The sequence below is a fragment of the Nomascus leucogenys genome, chromosome 13 (assembly GCF_006542625.1).
Source record: "Nomascus leucogenys isolate Asia chromosome 13, Asia_NLE_v1, whole genome shotgun sequence".
NCBI lineage: Eukaryota > Metazoa > Chordata > Mammalia > Primates > Hylobatidae > Nomascus > Nomascus leucogenys.
The window spans coordinates 88,566,363-88,588,586 of record NC_044393.1 but is presented as its reverse complement, the minus strand read 5'-3'; the positions used below and the strand labels follow the sequence as shown (position 1 = coordinate 88,588,586).

At 46.3% G+C, this 22,224-nt stretch overlaps 1 protein-coding gene across 6 annotated transcripts in view; it reads left to right on the top strand.

Annotated features, from left to right (window-relative positions):
- The window catches only part of HIPK2 (homeodomain interacting protein kinase 2), a 216,623-nt gene extending 203,646 nt beyond the window's left edge, over positions 1-12,977 (top strand). For all 6 annotated transcript variants that reach the window (XM_003261193.3, XM_004090239.2, XM_030825842.1 and 3 more), the window contains one exon: positions 1,171-12,977. In XM_003261193.3, coding sequence (XP_003261241.3) covers positions 1,171-1,641 — 471 coding nt within the window. In that variant the 3' untranslated portion in view covers positions 1,642-12,977. The remainder of the gene's footprint in view (positions 1-1,170) is intronic.
- The last annotated feature ends 9,247 nt before the right edge of the window (positions 12,978-22,224 follow it).

Sequence of the window (22,224 nt, the reverse complement as noted above, 5' to 3'; positions counted from 1 at the left end):
AAGGTGAGATAAATGGGGTGTTTGTGTTCACAGCCCCTAATCTGAAGTGCTGCCCCAGGTCATCAGTGGAGCCCGTATCTCTGTCACGTGACTTAGGTTCTCCAGGTAGAAGAGGGCTATTTTATTTGGACTGACAGAACTTCGAACAGCAATGCTTCTGAGAGCCAACTTTTTTTTTTTTTTTTAAGACAGGGTCTTGTTCTGTCACCCAGGCCCAGGCTCAGGCTCAAGTGCAGTGGCACAGTCATGGCTCTCACTGCAGCCTCCGCCTCCTGGACTCAAGTAATCCTCCACCTTAGCCTCCCGAGTAGCTGAGACTACAGACATGAGCCACCACACCCAGCTAATTTTCAAAATTTTTTGTAGAGATGTTGTGAGAGCCAATAATTTTGAGAACAAGATTTTAGTGAGTAAGAAAGCAATTTTTGCTCAAAGAGAGTGTCCTGGCTGGGTGCCGTGGCTTACACCTGTGGTCCCAGCTTCTCGGGAGCCCAAGGTGGGGGGATCATTCTAGGCCAGGAGTTCAAGGCTACAGTGAGCTAGGTTCATGCCACTGCACTCCAGCCTGGGCATCCTGATACTTCACAGCTTCTGTACATCCTTGGGAGAAATATGTTCTCCTGTAACTTTGCAGCTGGCTTTATCCGTGTATCATCCCAGCCCAGTGAATGGCAGGCCAAGTCGGGACTTTCTCAGTCCAAGTGAATTTTTTTTTTTTTTTTTGAGACAGAGTTTCACTTTGTCACCCAGGCTGGATTGCAGTCGTGTGATCTCAGCTCACTGCAACCTCTACCTCCCAGGTTCAAGCGATTCTCATGCCTCAGCCCACAGAATAACTGGGACTACAGGCAAAGCACACGCCACCATGCCCGGCTAATTTTTTTGTATTTTAGTAGAGAAGGGGTTTCGCCATATTGGCCAGGCTGGTCTCGAACTCTCGACCTCAGGTGATCCGCCCACCTCTGCCTCCCAAAGTGCTGGGATTACAGGCGTGAGCCACTGCGCCGGGTCCCAAGTAAATTTTTACTTTCGCACACAGAGGGAAGCCCCTTCTATTACTTCTGGCGTCTTTCCCTTCTCTTCCTCCTCCCTGCCCTCCTGCCCCTCCTCCCATTCCTTCATCCCCACGTGTCGGCCCCTGACGTCTCTCTTGGTGCCTCTCCTCCCCAGGCTCAGCAGCACATCACCGCGGACCGCACTGGGAGCCACCGAAGGCAGCAGGCCTACATCACTCCCACCATGGCCCAGGCTCCTTACTCCTTCCCGCACAACAGCCCCAGCCACGGCACTGTGCACCCCCATCTGGCTGCAGCCGCCGCCGCCGCCCACCTCCCCACACAGCCCCACCTCTACACCTACACTGCGCCGGCGGCCCTGGGCTCCACCGGCACCGTGGCCCACCTGGTGGCCTCGCAAGGCTCGGCGCGCCACACCGTGCAGCACACTGCCTACCCAGCCAGCATCGTCCACCAGGTCCCCGTGAGCATGGGCCCCCGGGTCCTGCCCTCGCCCACCATCCACCCGAGTCAGTATCCAGCCCAATTTGCCCACCAGACCTACATCAGCGCCTCGCCAGCCTCCACCGTCTACACTGGATACCCACTGAGCCCCGCCAAGGTCAACCAGTACCCTTACATATAAACACTGGAGGGGAGGGAGGGAGGGAGAGACTGGCCCAAGGGAGGAGGGAGAGAAGGAGGGAGGCGCTCCTGGGACCGTGGGCGCTGCTGGCCTTTTATACTGAAGATGCCGCACACAAACAATGCAAACGGGGCAGGGGCGGGGGGCAGGGGGCAGGGGGCAGGGGGACGGGACGGGACACCAGTGAAACTTGAACCGGGAAGTGGGAGGACGTAGAGCAGAGAAGAGAACATTTTTAAAAGGAAGGGATTAAAGAGGGTGGGAAATCTATGGTTTTTATTTTAAAAACGAAAAAGGAAAAAAAAGTCAGTAACAAAAAACACAGCTCAAGAACCCATTCTACACCAAACTGGAAAGGAGAAGAGAGCAACAGGAAGATTCCAGAAGCGGGGGGCCCCAGTTTTTGAAGAACTTTATGAACTTTTCAAAGATTATTTTCATATGGCAGCAAGTGATACGGAAGACTTTGCTGTCAGGGACACCTAATATGGAAATCAAATAGATTTTTAATTAATTGAACATAAGATTTAGGGATTTTTCCAGAACTCGAAAGGGTCATCAGCCCTCCAGAATGTCAGGCTGCAGCCTGAGGAGGCTGATGTTTGGAGCTGGTGTGGGGTTGGCGAAGCCCAGTCCGGGCTCCCTAGTCAGGAAAGACGAGGGGACGGCCAGGCTACTGGAAGGCCCCCGGGGGCGCGGGGCGGGTTTTCTTTTTCTGAGCACTCTGGATAAATCCCTAAGCAATGTTGTTCCTCAAATGTCATTAATAATGTGTGTTGCAAACTTTAGGTTTTTTTCTTTTCTGAAAATGTATTTTCTCTTTGAATCCACCCCTAGTCGTGTAGCGTAGGGCTAGCGGTCGTCACAGACACCCTAGTAGAATGTAGCACTCAGCACCCTTGTCTCCTACCTTGTGTTCAACTCCAGTGATACCAATAGAATATTCCTCAATGTAATTGCACAAAAAAAAAAAGCGATATAACATAGGCATGTAACCAATGTGGCGGTGCAGGTGTGTGGGTGAGCGAGCACGTGTGGGTGTGCACGCGCCGCCCTCCCCGCGTGGCCCTCAGTGCCGCCACCCTAGCTGGCGCAGTCTTGACACTGCATCCTTCCCTCCTAGTGCCTTACCGAGCGACAGACGCGGCGTGAGGGTTTACTTCCACTGGTACTCCAAGAAACTGAGGCTAGTCAGACACAATCTCAGCTCTTCTGTTGTGCTGTTGTAACAGTTTACTCTGGCCTTTTTTTTTTCTTTTTCTTTTTAAAATGTTAATGCCCGTTGTCTTTCCTGGGCTGTTTGCTAGCGGAAGGATGCCAGGGAAGCCAGCAGGAGCTAGGAGAGAGTCCGTGGATCTTGAAAGAAATATGGGAGACAGATGCCCGGCGGGTGCGTCTGGAGATGGGGACGGCGGGAGTTGAGTTGTGGCAGTAGTTGAGTTGTAATTTGTGGGCGGAGGCCCAGAGAGACTCCCCACCCTTCACCCCTGCCCCACTCTGTCCCCAGCTCTGCCATTTGTGAGGCCAGAGGTTTCCGGACTGTTGGCCTCGCCAGGCAGCCGTCTCCTGCCCCAGGCAGCATCCCCCAGTCCCTCCCACCACGAGAGCCTGGAGCTCTCAGCCTCACCCCGGGCTCCACTCTGTCCTCCGGCTCCCTGGGCTGTTTTGCTCTAACGATCTTGCCAGATCCCTCCCTCTGTAGACAACCACCAACCTCTGTTTGCTGTTGAATTCTCTCCTCACATTACCCAGGTCTGCTCAAGACATGATTTTGGTTTTGGTTTCCGAGGGGTCTAGTGGGCAGAAGGTTGGAGGGACACTTATGAGGGTGACCGGGGGTCTGACGCTGCACTTTGGAAAAACTCACACAGTTAAATTTCCAAAGAAATCTGCCCTTTGCCCTCTTTGCACCTTTGATACATTCTGGAAGTTTTCTCAGGCTTTGGACACTGCTGGGGATGGAGGTGTGGAGAAGTGGGGAGTTCCCTCTCTTCATAGTAAATAACTCTGAAATATGTGAATGTGAATGGCAGGAGAATCTGGCCAAGGATGGGGCCGAAAAGGGCGGTTCTAATTGTTTGCTTCTGATGTTGAGTCCTTAGCTGACCCCACAGGCAGGTTTCCAAGGTGCAAAGAGATCTTTCCCCAGTCAGTGGCCCCATCCTCATCCTCCCCCCCATACTTCCTCACTGTGCAGTCTCCCTCAAGGATCTACTGTGAAAGGTGTGTTTGTAGTGGTATCCAACCTAACTCAGTAACAAAGCCGTTACTTAGCTCTTAGCTGTGAAATAACTCTGGAAACTTCCCCACCCCAACCATAAATTCTTACTTATAAAGAAACAGGTCCCCAAACTGGAAACAGCTTAGTCCAGGCCTCAGCGAGAAGGAAGGACACCATGACTGCTCAATGCTGGGCACAGCCGGGCGGTCTTGCCAAGTGCCTGCTGGAGGCTGAGCCGGCAAGAGGCCTGCAGCAAGGAGATTCCCTCCCCTCGGGCCATTATCAATACTGTCTTTATCTGGAGGTGGGGAAGTGCAGCCCTCTGAGACAGCAGGACAATGGTCAGTTCAGAGAGGGTGAGGGCAGCAAACGCTTCAGAGGACACAGAAGCCAGAGGACCCCACCCCGCCAACCCGCCGCCCCACAGCTGGGTCAGCCTGGAAAATCCATCTGTTAGGGACTTTTTGGCAGCCAGATGGCAGCAATAGCCCATTAGGTCTCATTCCGAGTTCCAAGTCTTGCTGCAAATGAGCCTGAGTTCGCCCTTACGGGAGAGCACCCCCAGATTCCCGGCACAGTTCAGTTCCAGCCCTTTCTAGATCTGATCTTTTAGAGGGAAAGACAGCTTAAAATGTTCTTTTCATTTTAAAGAAAATGCTTCTGTCTGCTTAAGTTGGAGGCTACTTCCTCTTTCACCTGACATCTGACATTTTCTTTCCTTTTATTCTTCCAGATCAGGAATGAAATTGCCATGCTGCTCATAAGATAATATTATTGTACTAATTATTTTTATTACCATTGTAATTATGATCATTATGTTGATATTTTAGTCAGGGTTTTAAATGCACATTTATTCCAAGTATCTTTGTGTTTTCTCTCTAATATTTAAACTTATTCTCTCTGTGAGTATATGAGTAGACTGGAGGGACGTCCAGATGTCCAGTTTTGTCAGGCAAAAAAAAGGAAAGACGTAGGCAGTAGGAAAATTGTTTCTGTCATCTCTATCCCAACAAGAGACATCAGGAAACATCCACCACAGAACAAAAGTTTAAAGAAGAATCAAAGCCTTGATTGGGCTTCTGACAACATGGTCACCATCAAGGTTGTCATTTTCTAGATCCCAGAGGCCTGGGATGCGACGTCAGGTGGCATCTCATGGGCTCGGGGAATGTCGAGTCACTGACTGTCCAGCCCTTAGCCAGCTTCTCTCCCACATCCTCAGAGCTCTCCTGTGCTTCTGAAATCTGTTAACTAAATCTTTGGCTTGCCTCTGATATTTAAGCAAGAAAATTCCCTCCTAGAGGTGACCCCACCTACTTCCCCACAATCCACCCTTTTCCCTGGGGCGTGGCTTAGATTCTTCAATGCAGAGACATTTGCCCCCTCCCAGAAGCCGCTGGGCACAGTGAGGTGGCATAAGAGTGACTGGCAGGTGGTACCTCCCCCAGGAAATTTCACCACACCACCCAGTTCCTCAGCCTGCCCCCTCCCCCTGTGATGCATGCCCCCAGCACCCAATTCTAGCCAGCTGGAAGTGGGTGGAGGGATGGCAAGAGGCCAGAGAAACCCTGAACAAAGCTGGGCGGCTGCTCAGGCATCACAGGCTGCACCCCCTCTGAAAGCATCCCCACTGGGCTCCGGCCACATCCTCAGTGCACTGCGCTGTGTGTGCTGGGTGCTCACACGCTGTCCCCAGACCCACAAAGTGCTAGGCCCCAGATGAAGAAAGGGGTGAAATAGCTGGCTTCACTGAAGGGAAGGGAAGTATTGGGCAATGCCAGCCCCACAGGCACTCAGCAAACATTAGTGCACATTCTCCTAGTCCTCACCCGATGGCCTCCTCTACCCCCATGCATGGAGCTGCCACGTCAGAAGCCCCAGGAGAAGCTCCCCGCAGGAGAGGCCAGCTCCCTGGATGCCCAGTTGCATACCTGGCCAAATCTGCCATTGAGTCACCTTGGCAAATAGGCTGCTGACACTAGGACCAAGCTCTCAAGCAAAGGGATGCCAACCTAGTCCTTTCTTAGCCCACGAATCACCTAGAGCATCCTCTAGTCTTTCGTGGGCTCCCTGCTTCCCATTTGAAGAAACATTGTTCAGAGGAAGAGGGGAAGATTTGAAATGTCAGGTCATGGAGGAGTGTTTAACTGGAGCCTGGTGAACTGCAGGGCGATTTGCTTCTGCTCACTAGGTTCTGACTGGCCCGTCTGGACGTGGGCCCCCATGTCTCTGTGCTTAGGGCCTCTTCATGATGTTTTGGATGTTTCCAAGGGAAGTGGGTGAGCAGATCAAGGGGTGGGAGAGTCGAGGCTTGATGCCAGTTAATACTGTGAAGTGGAGCGTGCGGTCAGTGGAATTCAGAGGAAAAAGAAGGGTTGGAGCAAAGCGGCATTCATCTCCTGGACTGTTAGCCTTTCTAGTCTTCCTGGTGGCTGAGGTGTTCACAGGCTGGGGAAGCCAGCTGACCTTTGCCCTGTTCAACCTGGAAGACTCAGCCTGCCCAGACACCAACGTGTGAGACGGATGGATATCAGGAAGGGAAGGGGAGATTAGCCCAACTGCCGACAGAACGATTTCCCTTGGTTGGACCTTGGGAATGGCAAACATTCATATTGGAACAAGCTTGGGGTGGAAGATTTAGGCCGTGTGAGAGTGTGTGAGTGAGTGGAACAAACTTTCTTGGAAACTGGAGGGAGGAGATGAGGAGGCTTCGGGAAGTATTACTGATGGCTCATGGTTGAGAGAGCGACGTGGGGCCCCAGCTCGCCCCAGCTTTCGTCCCAGGTTCTCTTTGTCTGATGCTGAGGGCAGGGTGGGGTGTGGGACCACCACTCTTGTTGGCCTGTCAAGTAGCCCCTAGGACAGAAAATGGAAAGAAGGAAATGGCTCGGTGCTCTCAACTAGCAGAGAGAATTCAAGAGAGGCGAGGGTTCCTTCTGCAGGCCAGCCTGGGACTCCACAGCGCCAGCAGGAGTGACTTTGCCACGAGACATTCCAGCTCCAGGGACTTTGCAGGCTTCATTCCCTGTCTGTGTCTTTTCCTTCTGATGTGTTTTACAGATTTCTGATGGGGAAGCTTCAAACTTGAGCAGGCCAGAGATGTCCTTACCAAATTGGAAAGGAAGGTGAAACTGTTCCTTTCTTTAGCCAAAGAACCCTTCTCAAAGACGCCTCCAGAAATGGACAAAATGGCCTTCCCCTCGTTCCTTTCCAGGCAATAATGACATCATTAGTGATGCAATTCTGTTTGTCTTTCTCTTTCCTCTCTGTCCTTTTTTAAAAAAAAAAAAATTGCATTTATTTCAAAACCATGCTATTCTTTTAAGAGGAGTGGAGGAGACCCCTTCGATGCTGCTGCTATTGGGAGACAAGGTGCTGTACCAATACGTGGGCTTCACTAATCCCAGACCACCAAGGGAGCGAGCAAGACAGAGCTGCCAGGAGTTCAGCTACATCAGGGGCGTAGAGCATGCGGGGGCTGGGCTCGGAATAGCTGTACTTTTCCACTTTGATGCCTTAGAACTCTCACTTCTCATCTCCACAGACCAGATTCAGTAAAATAGACCACTAGAGAATGGAAGGCGGTGAAACGGGATTTAAATGCAAAAGAAACCTATTGGAGGCTTTTAGTACCATGGCTCACTAGAGGGACCCAGCATAGTAGAGGTTTCTCTTGTTGCAGCTTCTGAAAAGTTCAAAAAAGAACTCCAGGCCGTTCTTCCCTCAGACCCAGTGAGAGTTTGCGGAGAAGTGCCCCCTGCAGGGCTCCTGTCCCAGAACACCAGCACCAGAGAGGGTCTTCCCGATGCCCCCTGCTGGACTTGCCCAAGCCTCTGGGAGCCCCTCATCTCCGATCCCTGTGTTGAACATGACACTGACTGTCCCTTATTTGTTAAAATTTGCAATATCTCTCAAGTAAATAATAGCCAACATTTGTTGAATGCTTTCATGACTCCCGGGCTAAGGCCTTTATGAGCGTTGTCTCAAGGGGCCCCCACAGCCACCCCACAGGGAGGGGGATAGCAGCCCCCATTTATAGATAAGGGAACTGACCGGATGCTCTGAGAAGTGGCAGGTGTTGAAGGAAGGATAAAGCAGTGATGGGCCAGAATCCCCAAGGTTCCCTTTTTTGTTAATCAGGCCCTTCCTGAGATGTGATTTTTAATCTTTTAACTTTTTTAATTAATAGCAATGCGTGGCTTCATATTTCTATGAACCATTTAGTGATACTCCTGCTTCCTGCATGCCACACACTGTGCTGGGAATTGCTCATGGGTTGTCCTGTTTCATCTTCTCAGTAGCCCTGTGAGATCGGCGATATTAGTCCCCCTACAGCCAAGGAAACTGCCCAGAGCCACACAACTCATGAGGGGCGAGGAGGGCTTGAACCTGAGTCTGCCCAGCTTCAGAACTGAGCTTGCAGCCATTAGCCACAGCTGTCTCCTGCGTATCTGAGCGAAGAAAGGCCTTTACACAGCACCACCCTGTGCCCTCCCATGCACCGTGGGACTCAGCTAACGGACTGTGCAAAGAGGGGGCTCCTGAGTTGGATTTAGGCAAAAGGGGCAGAATTAGTTTGATTTTTAGAGAAAATCTCTGGAGAGTTTCTTTTGATTCATAGAATTCCTTTTAGATTTCTTTCCAGCATACCAACTAGCTTTAGTAGTGCTGCTACAACCAGCTCTTATAAGTAAGAGTGAAAAAGAAATATTCTTTTCTTCTTTAAAAAATAAGTTTTTCTTGCTTATAGTTAATTCTAGAAAGGCAATACTAAAGGTATATATTTTTTTCAAAATGCTATTTTTTACTGCACTTGATAATTATCCTGACAGCTCTGATCTCTGTAATAGAATCACTCTTCAGCTCTGGGCAGAACCAGAGGCAGGGTTCACACCAAATTTGTAAATACCATATGTGGGTCTGGTGTCCAGGAACTTTTTTCTTTCTGTTAAAAAAAAGAAAAAAAAAGGAAAAAAAAAAAAAAGAAGTAGAGGTGGAAGAAAGACAAGACTTGGAGGAACAAAAGAACGTTTTCTTTTGAGATAGATACTCTTCTCAAAGAAATAGCAACAATTGTATAAACAGGAAAACCAGCCAGCTTTCATGATAAAAGGAAGGAGTGTCTCTTGCCCTGGTATGAGATTAACAGAAATACAGATGCATTTTTATTTTGGTTGAAAGATGGTGAGAATTTAGAAATGCTTAGGACTAGATTTTTAATTTTTTAAAATAACTATTATCATTTATTATGAAATATTTGTTCAGTTGTTTTGAGTGGATTTCTTGTTCCTTTTTTCAATTAAAACCTTCTTTGTTGACTGGCTCCAGGCTTGTTTGCCTAAATTCTTAGGTAGTTTACACAAGTTCTAGAATCTTTTAGAACTTTAACTCCATTGGAAGCAAACCTAACTAATCGGAGTTTGAGATCCTGGTTGGTTTCAATAGGTATTCTGGAATTCTGGCAGAACACCTGAAGATTTTTTTTTTAGAAGGTTTTAGATACATTATCTTACACAAACTGTGACCTAATGGCAATAATTACCTCAAATGTGGGCATTCATCCTGGTTTTAGCCTTTTTTGAAATCATGTAGCCAGCTTGATCTTGGAATTTAAAGACTATGAATTCTCTGTGGGCTGAAAATAATGATTACTTCATACCCCTGGTCATCGTTGCTTAAGTGAATTCTGAAAGTAGCTCATCTTTACAACAAAAATTAAACCAAGGAAGAGATTATTCTTTGTATGTTGTACTCAAATGTGATGTTCAAATGCACATGTTAAGTATATATGTTTTTAGCTACTGTAAAATGCTGTTAGCCTTCTAAGCTATCAAGACAGTCACATTTTAAATGAGTAAACTAAACAATTGACTGGATACTTAAGCATATTTCTGGCTACGTTTTATAGTTAAAGTGTTTTATAGTTTACATTTAGACTGGTACTTTTTAAAGAAAAGTTCTGTTTATAACCGACATCCACAAACCCCAGTGAATGCCTCTTAGTTGGAGGCTGTGTCTCCCCCAAGGCAGGTGTGTTGTCCCAGACTCTTCTGTAGTCCAGCATGTGCACTTCCCTCTGGATTATTAGTTTCCATGTGAACTCGAGAGAACACGAAAGGCAATCCAGATGGAGGGAGAAGGTGTGAGTCTGCAGCCCGGGCCAGATGCGAAGGTCTCATGCATGTTGTCTAAACACTTGTCTTCAAGGCCTTCTCTCTGACATCTTGGAAGGGTCATTGAGAACAGATAACCTGGTTCATTGATTTTTGTCTTGATTTGAATATTTAACTTATTAATAGATCCACTGATTTCCAGGCACCAGGCAGTAGAAGATACTGGGATTCAGGTGACCATGAAGGCACAGCTGCTACTTCTGGGCCGGGGGTGATATTTTGATCAGCGTTTTGTAGGGGAGGACCATATACCCCTATTCCCATGGTCGCTGGCTGGGTTTTCCATATATCTGCTGTCATTTATTCGTTTTCCCCTTGAAAGCAAAATCAATGTAAAAGGCTATGTTTACGTTTTACTCATTGTCCAGCTTAGACTCAAAGCCTAGTTCGGTGGGAGGGGGACCTTAGCGTCCTCTCAGAGATGGTCAGGGTTGAGCAGGAGGAGGCGGAGACAGAGGGGCAGCTCAGCCTGGTCCATTGAGACCCACTCTAAACAGACACCGTATTTGGAACAAGAGAGATGCTTCGAGACGGGAATGGGCCCCACTGTCACGCAGAAACAGACGGGGGGAATGGCAGTTTCCCTGAGTCTTGGTTTCTTTATGTTTTCTCTTGTGCCACCGCCAAACTGCCGAGGACCTGCTGTGACCTAAAGGGCATTCCTTTAGCAGATAAGACCTTGAAAACTGCAAAACACCTGGGACCAGGGAGCTTTTAAAAAATACAAAAAAAAAAATACCACATTTGCTTTTTCTCTGGGAACTGCATTGACAGCGTGTTCTTACGACAGTCTTCTGGTGAAAATGTTGCTGTAAAATAGTTTTCGTCTCACCCTCCTAATCGTATGCCCACTTTCCTGTTTGTGTGGTGGTGTTGCTGTTTCTTCCTTTACATGAATTAACCAAATGAATTTTGTGTCATTGTTTTTGGGGCTTATATTTTTAAAACATAGAAATTGCCTTTTTGTTCATTTGAAAAGTAAGTATGTTGTATCTGAAAAAGGGCTCTGCCTCTGCTCTCCCTAGCTTCCTTGTAACCAATCTCCAAATGAATCCCTCCTGGCACTACCCCCTTCCTTATGTAGGGTCACTGTCCCCAGGGCCACCTCTGCCTCCACCCTGCTGTCACCACTGCCCTGGGCTAAGGCACCCAGGACTCCCAGAAAGCGTGAGAGCCGGCAAGAAGGCCCCACTCAGCCTTGAGACTGGTGGTCACACCTCCCTGTCAGAGTCGCCTGCTGGGCTGAAGGGGCAATGGATTGTCATTGTTGAAATTGTTTGGCTCAGGTTATAAGGAGGAACTTGGGAAGTAGAAAGTGGCTTGACCATGCGCATCCTTGGTAGCTTCCTGTAACTAATGAATGGAACAGAGAGCGCACCCCCACCCCGCCCCGCCCCACCCAGCCCCGAGCAGATGTTCCCGTCTGCGCTGCCCCGAGTCAGTCGGTCTCCTCCCTTTTGTGTTCTGCTCACTTCAAGCATCTTCCGTGGACTTTCCAGGGCATAATCATCTCTAGCCCCCAAATCATCTCTTCATCCTCTTTGTGTGCATTTTTTTAACCAAATGAAATAGACAAGAAAGTCATACTTTGGGGCAGCAGAATTTCTAGTTTAGTAGAATCACTGTATAGAGATAGATGTTGATATATATGTTTGTGTATATATATCAAACCAAATTTGATAGGAGAAGTATAGCTTTACAGATGAGGAGGAGAAGGAGCTCTTTAGAGGTCGGAGTCAGCACTGGTGTCTTGGACGTGCATGGGCTGTATCCCAGGCCACTCCGCACACATGGGGCTGAGGCGTGGCGCCGGGCCCTTGTCATCCACCTCACTATGGCAGAGCCAGCAGGCCCTGTAGGGTGCCGCTGCTCTCACTGGGTCCCAGCTTCAAGCGCATCGGTGGGTGACGGGGGCAACAAATCAGAGTGACTGGAATTTTCCATCCCGTTTTGCTTTGACCACATGTATTGAGCTGCAGCCTCTGATATTCTATCACATTTCCAAAAATGGTACCCATTAGGATAGAAAGAGAATGGATCTGTAGAAATGTTTATCTTTCAACTGCTCATGAATTCAGGACACTGGATAGAAAGACTCACTCCCCAAAATGAGAACAGGGAAGAGGAGACCTGGCGACACTAAGTCACCAGGTCCAAGGAATGTGGCTCCCTCCCCAGGGTCATCTCACCTAGATCTTTCTCTCCCAGGTCATCTCAGCTCAGTCTCAATAACCCTATGAAAGCCCTGGTCTGTTGTGTTCCTTCACCGTACGGTTTCTGTAATAAAAAGTGTTAATCCATGTTAATCTGTGTGAAAATTATTGCGTGCAACAGTATTTTCTCGTGTACCTCTTTTTCCTATGTGAATTGTCCCTCTTTTTTATTTATAAATGTCTACTTTTGTTTTTTTAAAGACAAACCAATGTGTTGTAGACCTATATGTAACCTATTCCTTAGTCTCATATTATAGGTATGTTATAAGAATGGATATTTTACTTGGCTTTAGAATGTTTTACAAGAAAACTAATTCTTAACTGATCAAGTCCTTGCTACTAAAATGCTTGTGTTTTTCATCATGACGTCGTGTGCTTCTAAATTAATCATTTTCGTTGTAGAAAAATGGAGTGAATTTATATTAGTCTTGGAAACTAATAATAGCATTGTAAATTTATGAGATGATTTTAACAGAAAAAAATATAGAAGAATATAGTTATTTTAATTGTAATATTACTAACTGTAGGGTGAGAAAAAGGGGGGGTCCCATTGTGGTGAACTATGTTATAGCTTGTTACTCACAGTTTCTTTTTGATCATTTTTTCGGTCTCCGAGGTGAAATGACTTATTAATTAAAATTTGTAAACTCACATATGCATATTGTATATGTGTAGAAATGTAATCACACTTTGTCTTGGAATTACATTAAACTGTTTGAAATCACTGTACACCTGCCTGGCATGCTTATTTATCCTGGAACCAGACCTGTCATAAAAGCGAAGAGGTTATTGTTACAAGTAACATATTTTGGGTTGGTTGGTTGGTTGGTTTGTTTATTTAGACAGAGTTTCGCTCCTGTTGCCCAGGCTGGAGGGCAATGGCACGATCCTGGCTCACTGCAACCTCCACCTCCCAGGTTCAAGTGATTCTCTTGCCTCAGCCTCCCGAGTAGCTGGGATTACAGGCATACGTCACCACGCCCAGCTAATTTTGTATTTTTAGTAGAGATGAGGTTTCTCCATTTTTTGGTCAGGCTGGTCTCGAACTCCCGACCTCACATGATCCACCTGCCTCGGCCCCCCAAAGTGCTGGGATTACAGGCATGAGCCACCGCGCCCGACCGAGATTATTTAATGGCTCTGGAAATGTGTAGAAACCGCTACTGCATTGAACATTTGCAGAGAGAGGTGGGGGGCCTTGAGATCACGTGACTACCAATTCCCATGCAGTTGAGTGAGGCTAAGAGTCTCCCAGCTTCCTACTGCCTCTTCCAAGCCATTTCAGCCCCATCTGCTCCCAATCTCTGTCCCTGACACCTAAGGTATGGCTGTCACCTGCTGTCCTGGAAGCTTTCCAACATGCATCCCGGATCCTCTGCACCCAGGCCCTGCCATCTGACCAGACACCATCAGCACCCACAGCCTCGTGGCTTGCTGGCCCATCGCCAGGGCCCTTGCCACTCCGCACTTGAGCTCTGTGCTCCACAGCCCCATCCAGGCCCTGGGCCTGCAGCAGCTCCGCCTCAGCAAGCCTAAGAAACTCCACATCCTGCTGGGACTGGGGTTTCCCAGCCTTCTGACACTCCTTTTGTCTTAAATTATGGTAAAATATACATAATATAAAATTACCATGTTAACATTTTTAAGTGGACTACTAGCAACGTTAAATACATTCACATTATTGTATAGCTGTCACCACTATTTCCAGAATTTTTTCATCATCCCAAACACAAGTTCTGTCCCATTAACAACTCCCCATTTCTCCCTCCACCCAGCTCCTAGCAACCACCCTTCTACTCTGTCTCCATGAATTTGCCTATCCTAGATATTTCATGTAAGTAGAATCATATATTTGTCCTTTTGTGTCTGGTTTATCTCACTTAGCATAATGTTTTTCAGGTTCATTCATGTTATGGCATACATCAGAATTCCATTCCTTTTCATGGCTGAGTAATATTCCATTGTATGGAGAGATCACATTTGGCTGATCCATTTATCTGTTGAGGGACATTTGAGTTGCTTCCACCTTTTGGCTGTTGTGCAAATGCTGCTGTGAACATTGGTGTGCAAAGGATCTGTTCAAATCCCTGCTTTCAGTTCTTCCGGGAGTGTACGCACAAGGGAATTGCTGGATCCTACAGCAATTTTAAGATTAACTGTTTGAGGTCCCATCATTCTGTTCCCCACAGCAGCTGTACCATTTCACATTCCCACCAGCAATGCACAGGGGTCCTGTTTCTCCACTTAGCACTCATCCTGGCTTCCATTTCCAGGATTTTCAAGTCTGGGGAGCTCTGGGTTCCAAGCCTTCGGTCTTCTGTGCCTCTGGGTTGGCCAGACTAAACTCCACAGCCCTTCCCTCCACCCACCTTCTCCCATACACCCTCAGCTTGCTGCCTTTTGCCTCTGCCACACCCCCTCGCAATGGCTCAGTGATTCTGCCGTCCACCTCTGCTCCGAGGGCTGCTGGGTAAGACCACCAAGCCCTGAAAACGAATAACCTCCAGCCTCGCCAGGTCTTCTGTTCCAGCAGCAACTTCTGGGGCTAATGGGAAACACCAATCCAGGCCCTGAGCCCCACTCTCATGAGACGTCTACTCCCCAGGCAACCCAAAGAGGTTAAGGCTGCTGGACAGAGTGCCCTCATCCCCCTCCTCCAGTCCCAGCGGCATCTGCCTTGCCGCCTCGGATCCCTTCAGCCATAGGGGAGGAAGGCCCTGAGATTCCCCCGTCCTTCCCTCTCTCCCGAGGGCTCTTTCTCCTTCAAGTGTCCCCTCCTTTCAGACCTTCAGCCGTGTCTCCTAAATGTCCTTCAAGAACCAGCCTGAGTGCCCTCTCTAGGGAGCTTGCCCTAACGCTCCTGACTGAGGCAGTCAGCCCCAGTCTCGGTTCCCAGCGCCTTGTGCATTGTTCTCATTAGGCCACACTGTCAACATTGCCTCCCTTATTTTCCTTCCCCACAAAACCCTAACATTCTTGCAGGTAAAGATCTGTCTTTCATCTGTTTCCAGGGCATCTATTACGATGCCAGGCACAGAGTGGGTGGTCAATGAATCTTCAGGTGAATGAACAAACCCCTCAGCCCACCTTCATCCAACCCCCAACCCACCTTTCCACTCTCCAAATTCAGCATCTCCCAGAATTCCAGTAATAAAAACAAAACCCTGAATGTGGCCCACACTTCAACTCGGATTAAATTCAACTCAGGTAAAATGTAAACTACATAAAATCCATGCAACACATTTGGACAAAGCTTCAGAATTCTTCCATCATGCATTTTGTCATTTTTATGACAAATGCATTGAGAGGAATCACATCGTGTGGAAACGGAAAGGGAAGTAGATTCTGCACACCAGTGAGATACGAGTGGGCCAGGCTGGCGCGGGGCCGGAGGGATCACCTGAGGTCAGGAATTCGAGACCAGCCTGGCCAATATGGTGAAACCTCGTCTCTACTGAAAACACAAAAGTTAGCCAGGTGTGGTGGCACACACCTGTAGTCCCAGCTACTCGGGTGGCTGAGGCAGGAGAATGGCTTGAACCCAAGAGGTGGATGTTGCAGTGAGCCGAGATCATGCCACTGCACTCCAGCCTGGGCAACAGAGCCAGACTCCATCTCAAAAAAAAAAAAAAAAAAAAAGATACGAATGGGTGAAAGGGGAAGGCAGTGTAGCTGTATCCAAGGAGCTCACACTCGTGTACCATAAAGTTGATTAAGTCTAAAGTGAAAAGACTAACTTACTGTTGTCAATATTTCCCTTAAGCATAGTTAATATTGGGGTAATAAAAATAATAAGCTGCAGGCCGGGCGCGGTGGCTCACGCTTGTAATCCCAGCACTTTGGGAGACCGAGGCGGACGGATCACGAGGTCAGGAGATCGAGACCACGGTGAAACCCTGCCTCTACTAAAAATACAAAAAAAATTAGCCGGGCGTGGTGGCGGGCGCCTGTAGTCCCAGCTACTCGGAGAGGCTGAGCCAGGAGAATGGCGTGAACCCGGGAGGCGGAGCTTGCAGTGAGCCGAGATTGCGCCACTGCACGCCAGCCCGGGCGGCAGAGCGAGACTCCGTCTCAAAAAAAATAATAATAATAATAACAATAATAATCTGCTTACTAGCCAAGGCGGCCCCTACAGAAAGACCAAGCAAACAAGCAAATGGCACCCCCACTTAGCAGCCAGGTTGTGGCGGTCCCTGTTGCGGCGTTGGCTCTAGAGGGCATGCTCCTGCATCACAAACCCCTCCTTGCTTTTAGGGTACATGGCTGCGTGTCAGCAGCTATGCCCTAGCCTGTTCCAAACAAGTGTAAAGTTTTTTATGACAGTCTAGCTTATATGTGTTTTCCAACCCTTTACTAGAATAGCTAACTTTAAGCAAATATTAAGTATAAAAGCAGAGCATACATTAAGAGCAAAGTGTAGTTGTAACACTATTAGGGTTGGATGTCCTCATGTCTCTTAACTTTCATTTTTCAGTCCTTCCTTTTTGCCAGCATTCGGTTTTAAAGAAGGAATCTGTGCCGCGCGCGGTAACTCACGCCTGTAATCTCAGCTACTTGAACCCAGGAGGCAGATGTTGCAGTGAGCACAGATCACGCCATTGCACTCCAGCCTTGGGCAACAAAGCGAGACTGTCTCGAGAAACAAAAGGAATCTGGGACTCTTTCTTTCACCCACCTCACACATTTTATATCCAACTTGGACCACACAAACTTCCTCTTAGGAAATTTATTTCCTTCATGGCTTCCCATACACCATCTTGCACTGCTTGAGGATGAAAAAAATCCACTGTTCAGCATCAACCCCAACCCTCATTCTATACGGAAGACACTGATAGCTAGAAACTAGACATTTCATCCAGTATTGTGAGACCATCGATTCCATTTTGTAAATGCTTGTTTTCCATGTACAGAGATCTCTAGGCCTATGGTCTCTTCTATGGGGTCACTCCTCATTTGCTGCCACTTCTAAAGCAATGCTAGACTATAGGTAACCTTGAAAAGGATCACTTGACATACACTTTTATGTCTTCGTATATATTCTGTTTCTTTGTGTTTTTTTTTTGTTTTGTTTTGTTTTTGTTTGTTTTTTTGAGACAGAGTCTCGCTCTGTCGCCAGGCTGGAGTGCAGTGGTGCGATCTCGGCTCACTGCAATCTCTGCCTCCTAGGTTCAAATGATTCTCCTGCCTCAGCCTCCCAAGTAGCTGGGATTACAGGCGCATGCCACCACACCCAGCTAAATTTTTTGTATTTTTAGTGGAGACAGGGTTTCACCATATTGGCCAGGATGGTCTTGATCTCCTGACCTCGTGATCTGCCTGCCTTGGCCCCCCAAAGTGCTGGGATTACAGGCGTGAGCCACCACACTCAGCCTCATTACTTCTACTCAACATTATTTATAGAAGTTAAAAAAATACAACAAAATACAAGATTGTATAATATGAAACACCATATAATAAAAATATTGAAAAAGGAGAAGTAAAACTGTCTTTATTCAGAGAAAACATGATTGCATACAAAATCCTAAGCAATCAACATAAAAATCTACTAGAGCCAACAAGTCAGTCTGGCAAAGTTACAGGATAAAAGGCCTGTGTACAAAAATCAATTGCCTTTCTTCATCCTATCAACGAACAATTGGAATATGAAATTTTAAAAACAATACCATCTATAATAGCATCAAAAATAAAAAATATTTTAGGATAAATTTAACAAAATATGTAAAGCTTATCCTTAAAACTTGTAACACATTGCTGAGAGAAAATTTTTTAAATTGTAAATGAATCCAGAGAGCCACCTTGTTCATTGATTGAAATACTCATTGTTAAAATTACCTCTCTAAACTGATTTATAGATTCAATGCAATCTCAATCAAAATTCTAGCAGACTTTTTTTTGTAGAATTGACAAACTGATTACAAAAATGTGTATGAAAAATTAAAGAACCCAAAGAAGAGTCAAAACAATTTTGAAAAAGAATGAAGTATAATATTGTTGTAAAGATAAACAAATACATTAATGAAACAAAACAGAGTATGAAAGTAAATCCAGGCTGAGGAAGGCAGATTGCTTGAGCTCAGGAGTTCAAGACAAGCCTGGGCAACAAAGTGAGACCCTACATCTACCAAAAACACAAAAAATTAGCTGGGAATGGTGGCACATGCCTGTAAGCCCAGCTACCTGGGAGGCTGAGGCACGAGAATCACTTGAACCCGGGAGGTGGAAGTTGCGGTGAGTCAAGATCATGCCATTGCACTCTAGCATGGGCGAAGAGCCAGACCCTGTCTCAAAAAAAATAAGAAAAGAAAGTAAATACACACTTACAGGGTCAATTCATTTCAACTAAAGCACCAAAGCAATTCAAAGGGAAATAGAAAGTTCCTTTAACAAATGGCTATCTATATGGAAAAACTGGCTGTCTATATGGGAAAAAAAGGAACCTTGATCCATACCTCACAACATATACAAAGACCAATTCAAGATAGATCATAAATCTAAGTGCAGAAGTTAAAACTATTGAGCTTCTAGAATATATAGCAGAAAAGTCTCCACAATCTTGGATAGACAAAGATTTCTTAGGACATAGAAAAGCAAGGTGTGCAAAAGAAAAAACTAACAAAATTGACTGTATCAAAATTAAAATCTTCTGTTCATCCAACATCATCATTTAAAAAATGAATAGATAAGTAGCAGACTGGGAGAAAATGTTCATATACATATACCTTGGAAAGAAATGTATCCAGAATATTGCATAAGTTCACAGCTCCTACGAATCAAGAATAAAAAGACAAACAATCCGATTTTTAAAAATGAGTGAAATTTCTGAACATTGCCTTCACAATGGAAGATAGACAAATGGCCAATAAGCAAATAGAAAAGTACTCAACAATGCTATTCATCAGAAAAATGTAAATTAAAAGCATAATGAAACACCTCTACATACCCTGTAGAGCTGACAACACTATTTAGAGCAAATGAAACTCTGATTCTTTGCTGATGGGAGTGTAAAATGGAATAGCCACTTTGGAAATTGATCTGACAACTTCTATAAAATTCCTATGAACACCCTATGACCCAGCAATTCCACTTCTAGGCATTTATTCAAGAAAAATGAACACACACATACATAAATACACTTCTAAAAGAATGTTCATAATAGCTTTTTCCTTTCACACTTTATTAGTCCGTTTTCATGCTGCTGATAAACACATACCTGAGACTGGGCAACTTATAAAAGAAAGAGTTTTATGGGATTCACAGTTCCACATGGCTGGGGAGGCCTCACAATCATGACAGAAGGCAAGGAGGAGCAAGTCACATCTTACATGAATAGCAGCAGGCAAAGAGAGAGCTTGTGCAGAGAAACTCCCATTTTTAAAACCATCAGATATCATGAGACCCATTTACTATCACGAGAACAGCACGGGAAAGACACGCCCCCATGATTCAATCATCTCCCACCAGGTCCCTCTCACAACACGTGGGAATTATGGGAGCTAAAAGATGAGACTTGGGTGGGGACACAGAGCCAAACCGTATCATTCCACTCCTGGCCCCTCCCAAATTTCATATCTTCACATTTCAAAACCAGTCATGCTTCCCAACTGTCTTCCCAAAGTCTCAGCTCATTTCAGCATTAATTCAAAAGTCCACAGTCCAAAGTCTCATCCAAGACAAGGCAAATCCCTTCCATCTATGAGCCTGTAAAATCAAAAGCAAGCTAGTTACTTCCTAGATACAATGGAGGTACTGGCATTGGTTAAATACAGCCATTCAAAATGGGAGAAATTGGCCAAAACAAAGGGGCTACAGGCCGCAGCCAGGTCCAAAATCCAGCTGGGCAGTCAAATCTTAAAGCTCCAAAATTATCTCCTTTGACTCCAGGTCATGCTGATGCAAGAGGTGGGTTCCCATGGTCTTGGGCAGCTCTGCCTCTGTGGCTTTGCAGAGTATGGCCTCCCTCCCGGCTGCTTTCATGGGCTGGCATTGATTGTCTGTGGCTTTTCCAGGCGAAAGGTGCAAGCTGTTGGTGGATCTACCATTCTGGGGTCTGGAAGACGGTGGCCCTCTTCTCAAAGCTCCACTAGGTGGTGCCCCAGTAGGGACTCTGTGTGGAGGTTCTGATCCCACATTTCTCTTCCGCACTGCCCTAGCAGAAGTTCTCCATGAGCGCCGCCTGCCCCCACAGCAGCAAACTTCTGCCTGGGCATCCAGGCATTTCCATACAACTTCTGAAATCTAGGAGAAGGTTCCCAAACCCCAATTCTTGACGTCTGTGCGCTCCCAGGCTAACACCACGTGGAAGCTGCCAAGGCTTGGGGGTTGCACCCTCTGAAGCCACGACCCAAGCTCTACATTGGCCCCTCTCAGCCATAGCTGGAGCAGGTGGGACACAGGGCACCAAGTCCCTAGGCTGCACATAGCACAGGGACCCTGGGCCCAAGAAACCATTTTCTCCTAGGCCTCTGGGCCTGTGATGGGAGGGGCTGCCATGAAGACCTCTGACATGCCCTGGAGACATTTTCCCCATTGTCTTGAGGATTAACATTCGGCTCCTCCTTACTTACACAAATTTCTGCAGCCAGCTTGAATTTCTCCTCAGAAAATGGGTTTTTCTTTTCTATCACATTGTCAGGCTGCAAATTTTCCAAACTTTTATGCTCTGCTTCCCTTATAAAACAGAATGCCTTTAACAGCACCCAAGTAACCTCTTGAATGCTTTGCTCCTTAGAAATTTATTCTGCCAGATACCCTAAATCATCTCTCTCAAATTCAAAGTTCCACAAATCTCTAGGGCAGGGGCAAAATGCCACCAGTCTCTTTGCTAAAACATAACTAGAGTCAACTTTGCTCCAGTTCCCAACAAGTTCCTCATCTCCATCTGAGACCACTTCAGCCTGGATTTCATTGTCCATATCACTATCAGCATTTTAGTCAAAGCCATTCAACAAGTCTCTAGGAAGTTCCAAACTTTCCCCCATTTTCCTGTCTTCTTCTGAGCCTCCAAACTGTTCCAACCTCTGCCTGGTACCCAGTTCCAAAGTCACTTCCACATTTTTGGGTATCTTTTCAGCAACACCCCACTCTACCAGTACCAATTGACTGAATTAGTCCGTTTTCACACTACTGATAAATACACATACCTGAGACTGGGCAATTTACAAAAGAAAGAGGTTTATTGGACTCACAGTTCCATGTGACTGGAGAGGTCTCACAATCATGGCAGAAGGCAAGGAGGAGCAAGTCACATCTTACATGGATGGCAGCAGGCAAAGAGAGAGCTTGTGCAGAGAAACTCCCATTTTTAAAACCATTGGATCTTGTGAGACCCATTCACCATCATGAGAACAGCATGGGAAAGACTCATCCCCATGATTCAATCATCTCCCACTGGGTCCCTCCCATAACACCTGGGAATTATGGGAGCTACCAGATGAAATTTGGGTGGGGACATAGAGCCAAACCATATCATTCATGATAGCTAAAAATTGGAAACAACCCAAGTGACATCAAAGGACAAAAGATCAAAGAAATAATATATCCGTACAGTGGACTACAACCAAAAAAATAGAATGCACTACTAATATATGCAACAATATGCATGAACGTCAAAAATATTATACTGACTGAACAAAACGAAACACTCAAGAGCACCTATTGTACAAGTCCAGTCAAAACTAATCTATAGTGAAAGAAATTGTAACAGTGGTTGCCTTAAGGAGTTGGGACTGATCTGGAAGGAATGAACATGAGCAAGCTTTTTGGAATGATGGAAATGTTCTGAAAATTGATAAGAATGTGGGCTTTATGAGTGTATGCAATTGTCAAAACTCATTAAAATGTACATAAGATCTATGCATTTCCATATATGTAACTATACCTCAAAAAATAAGTATTATAAGACACAGGAAGAAGCAGGAAAATAAATAATCAGTATAAGCAGCAGAAGAAATAATCAGTAGACACAGACCCACAGATA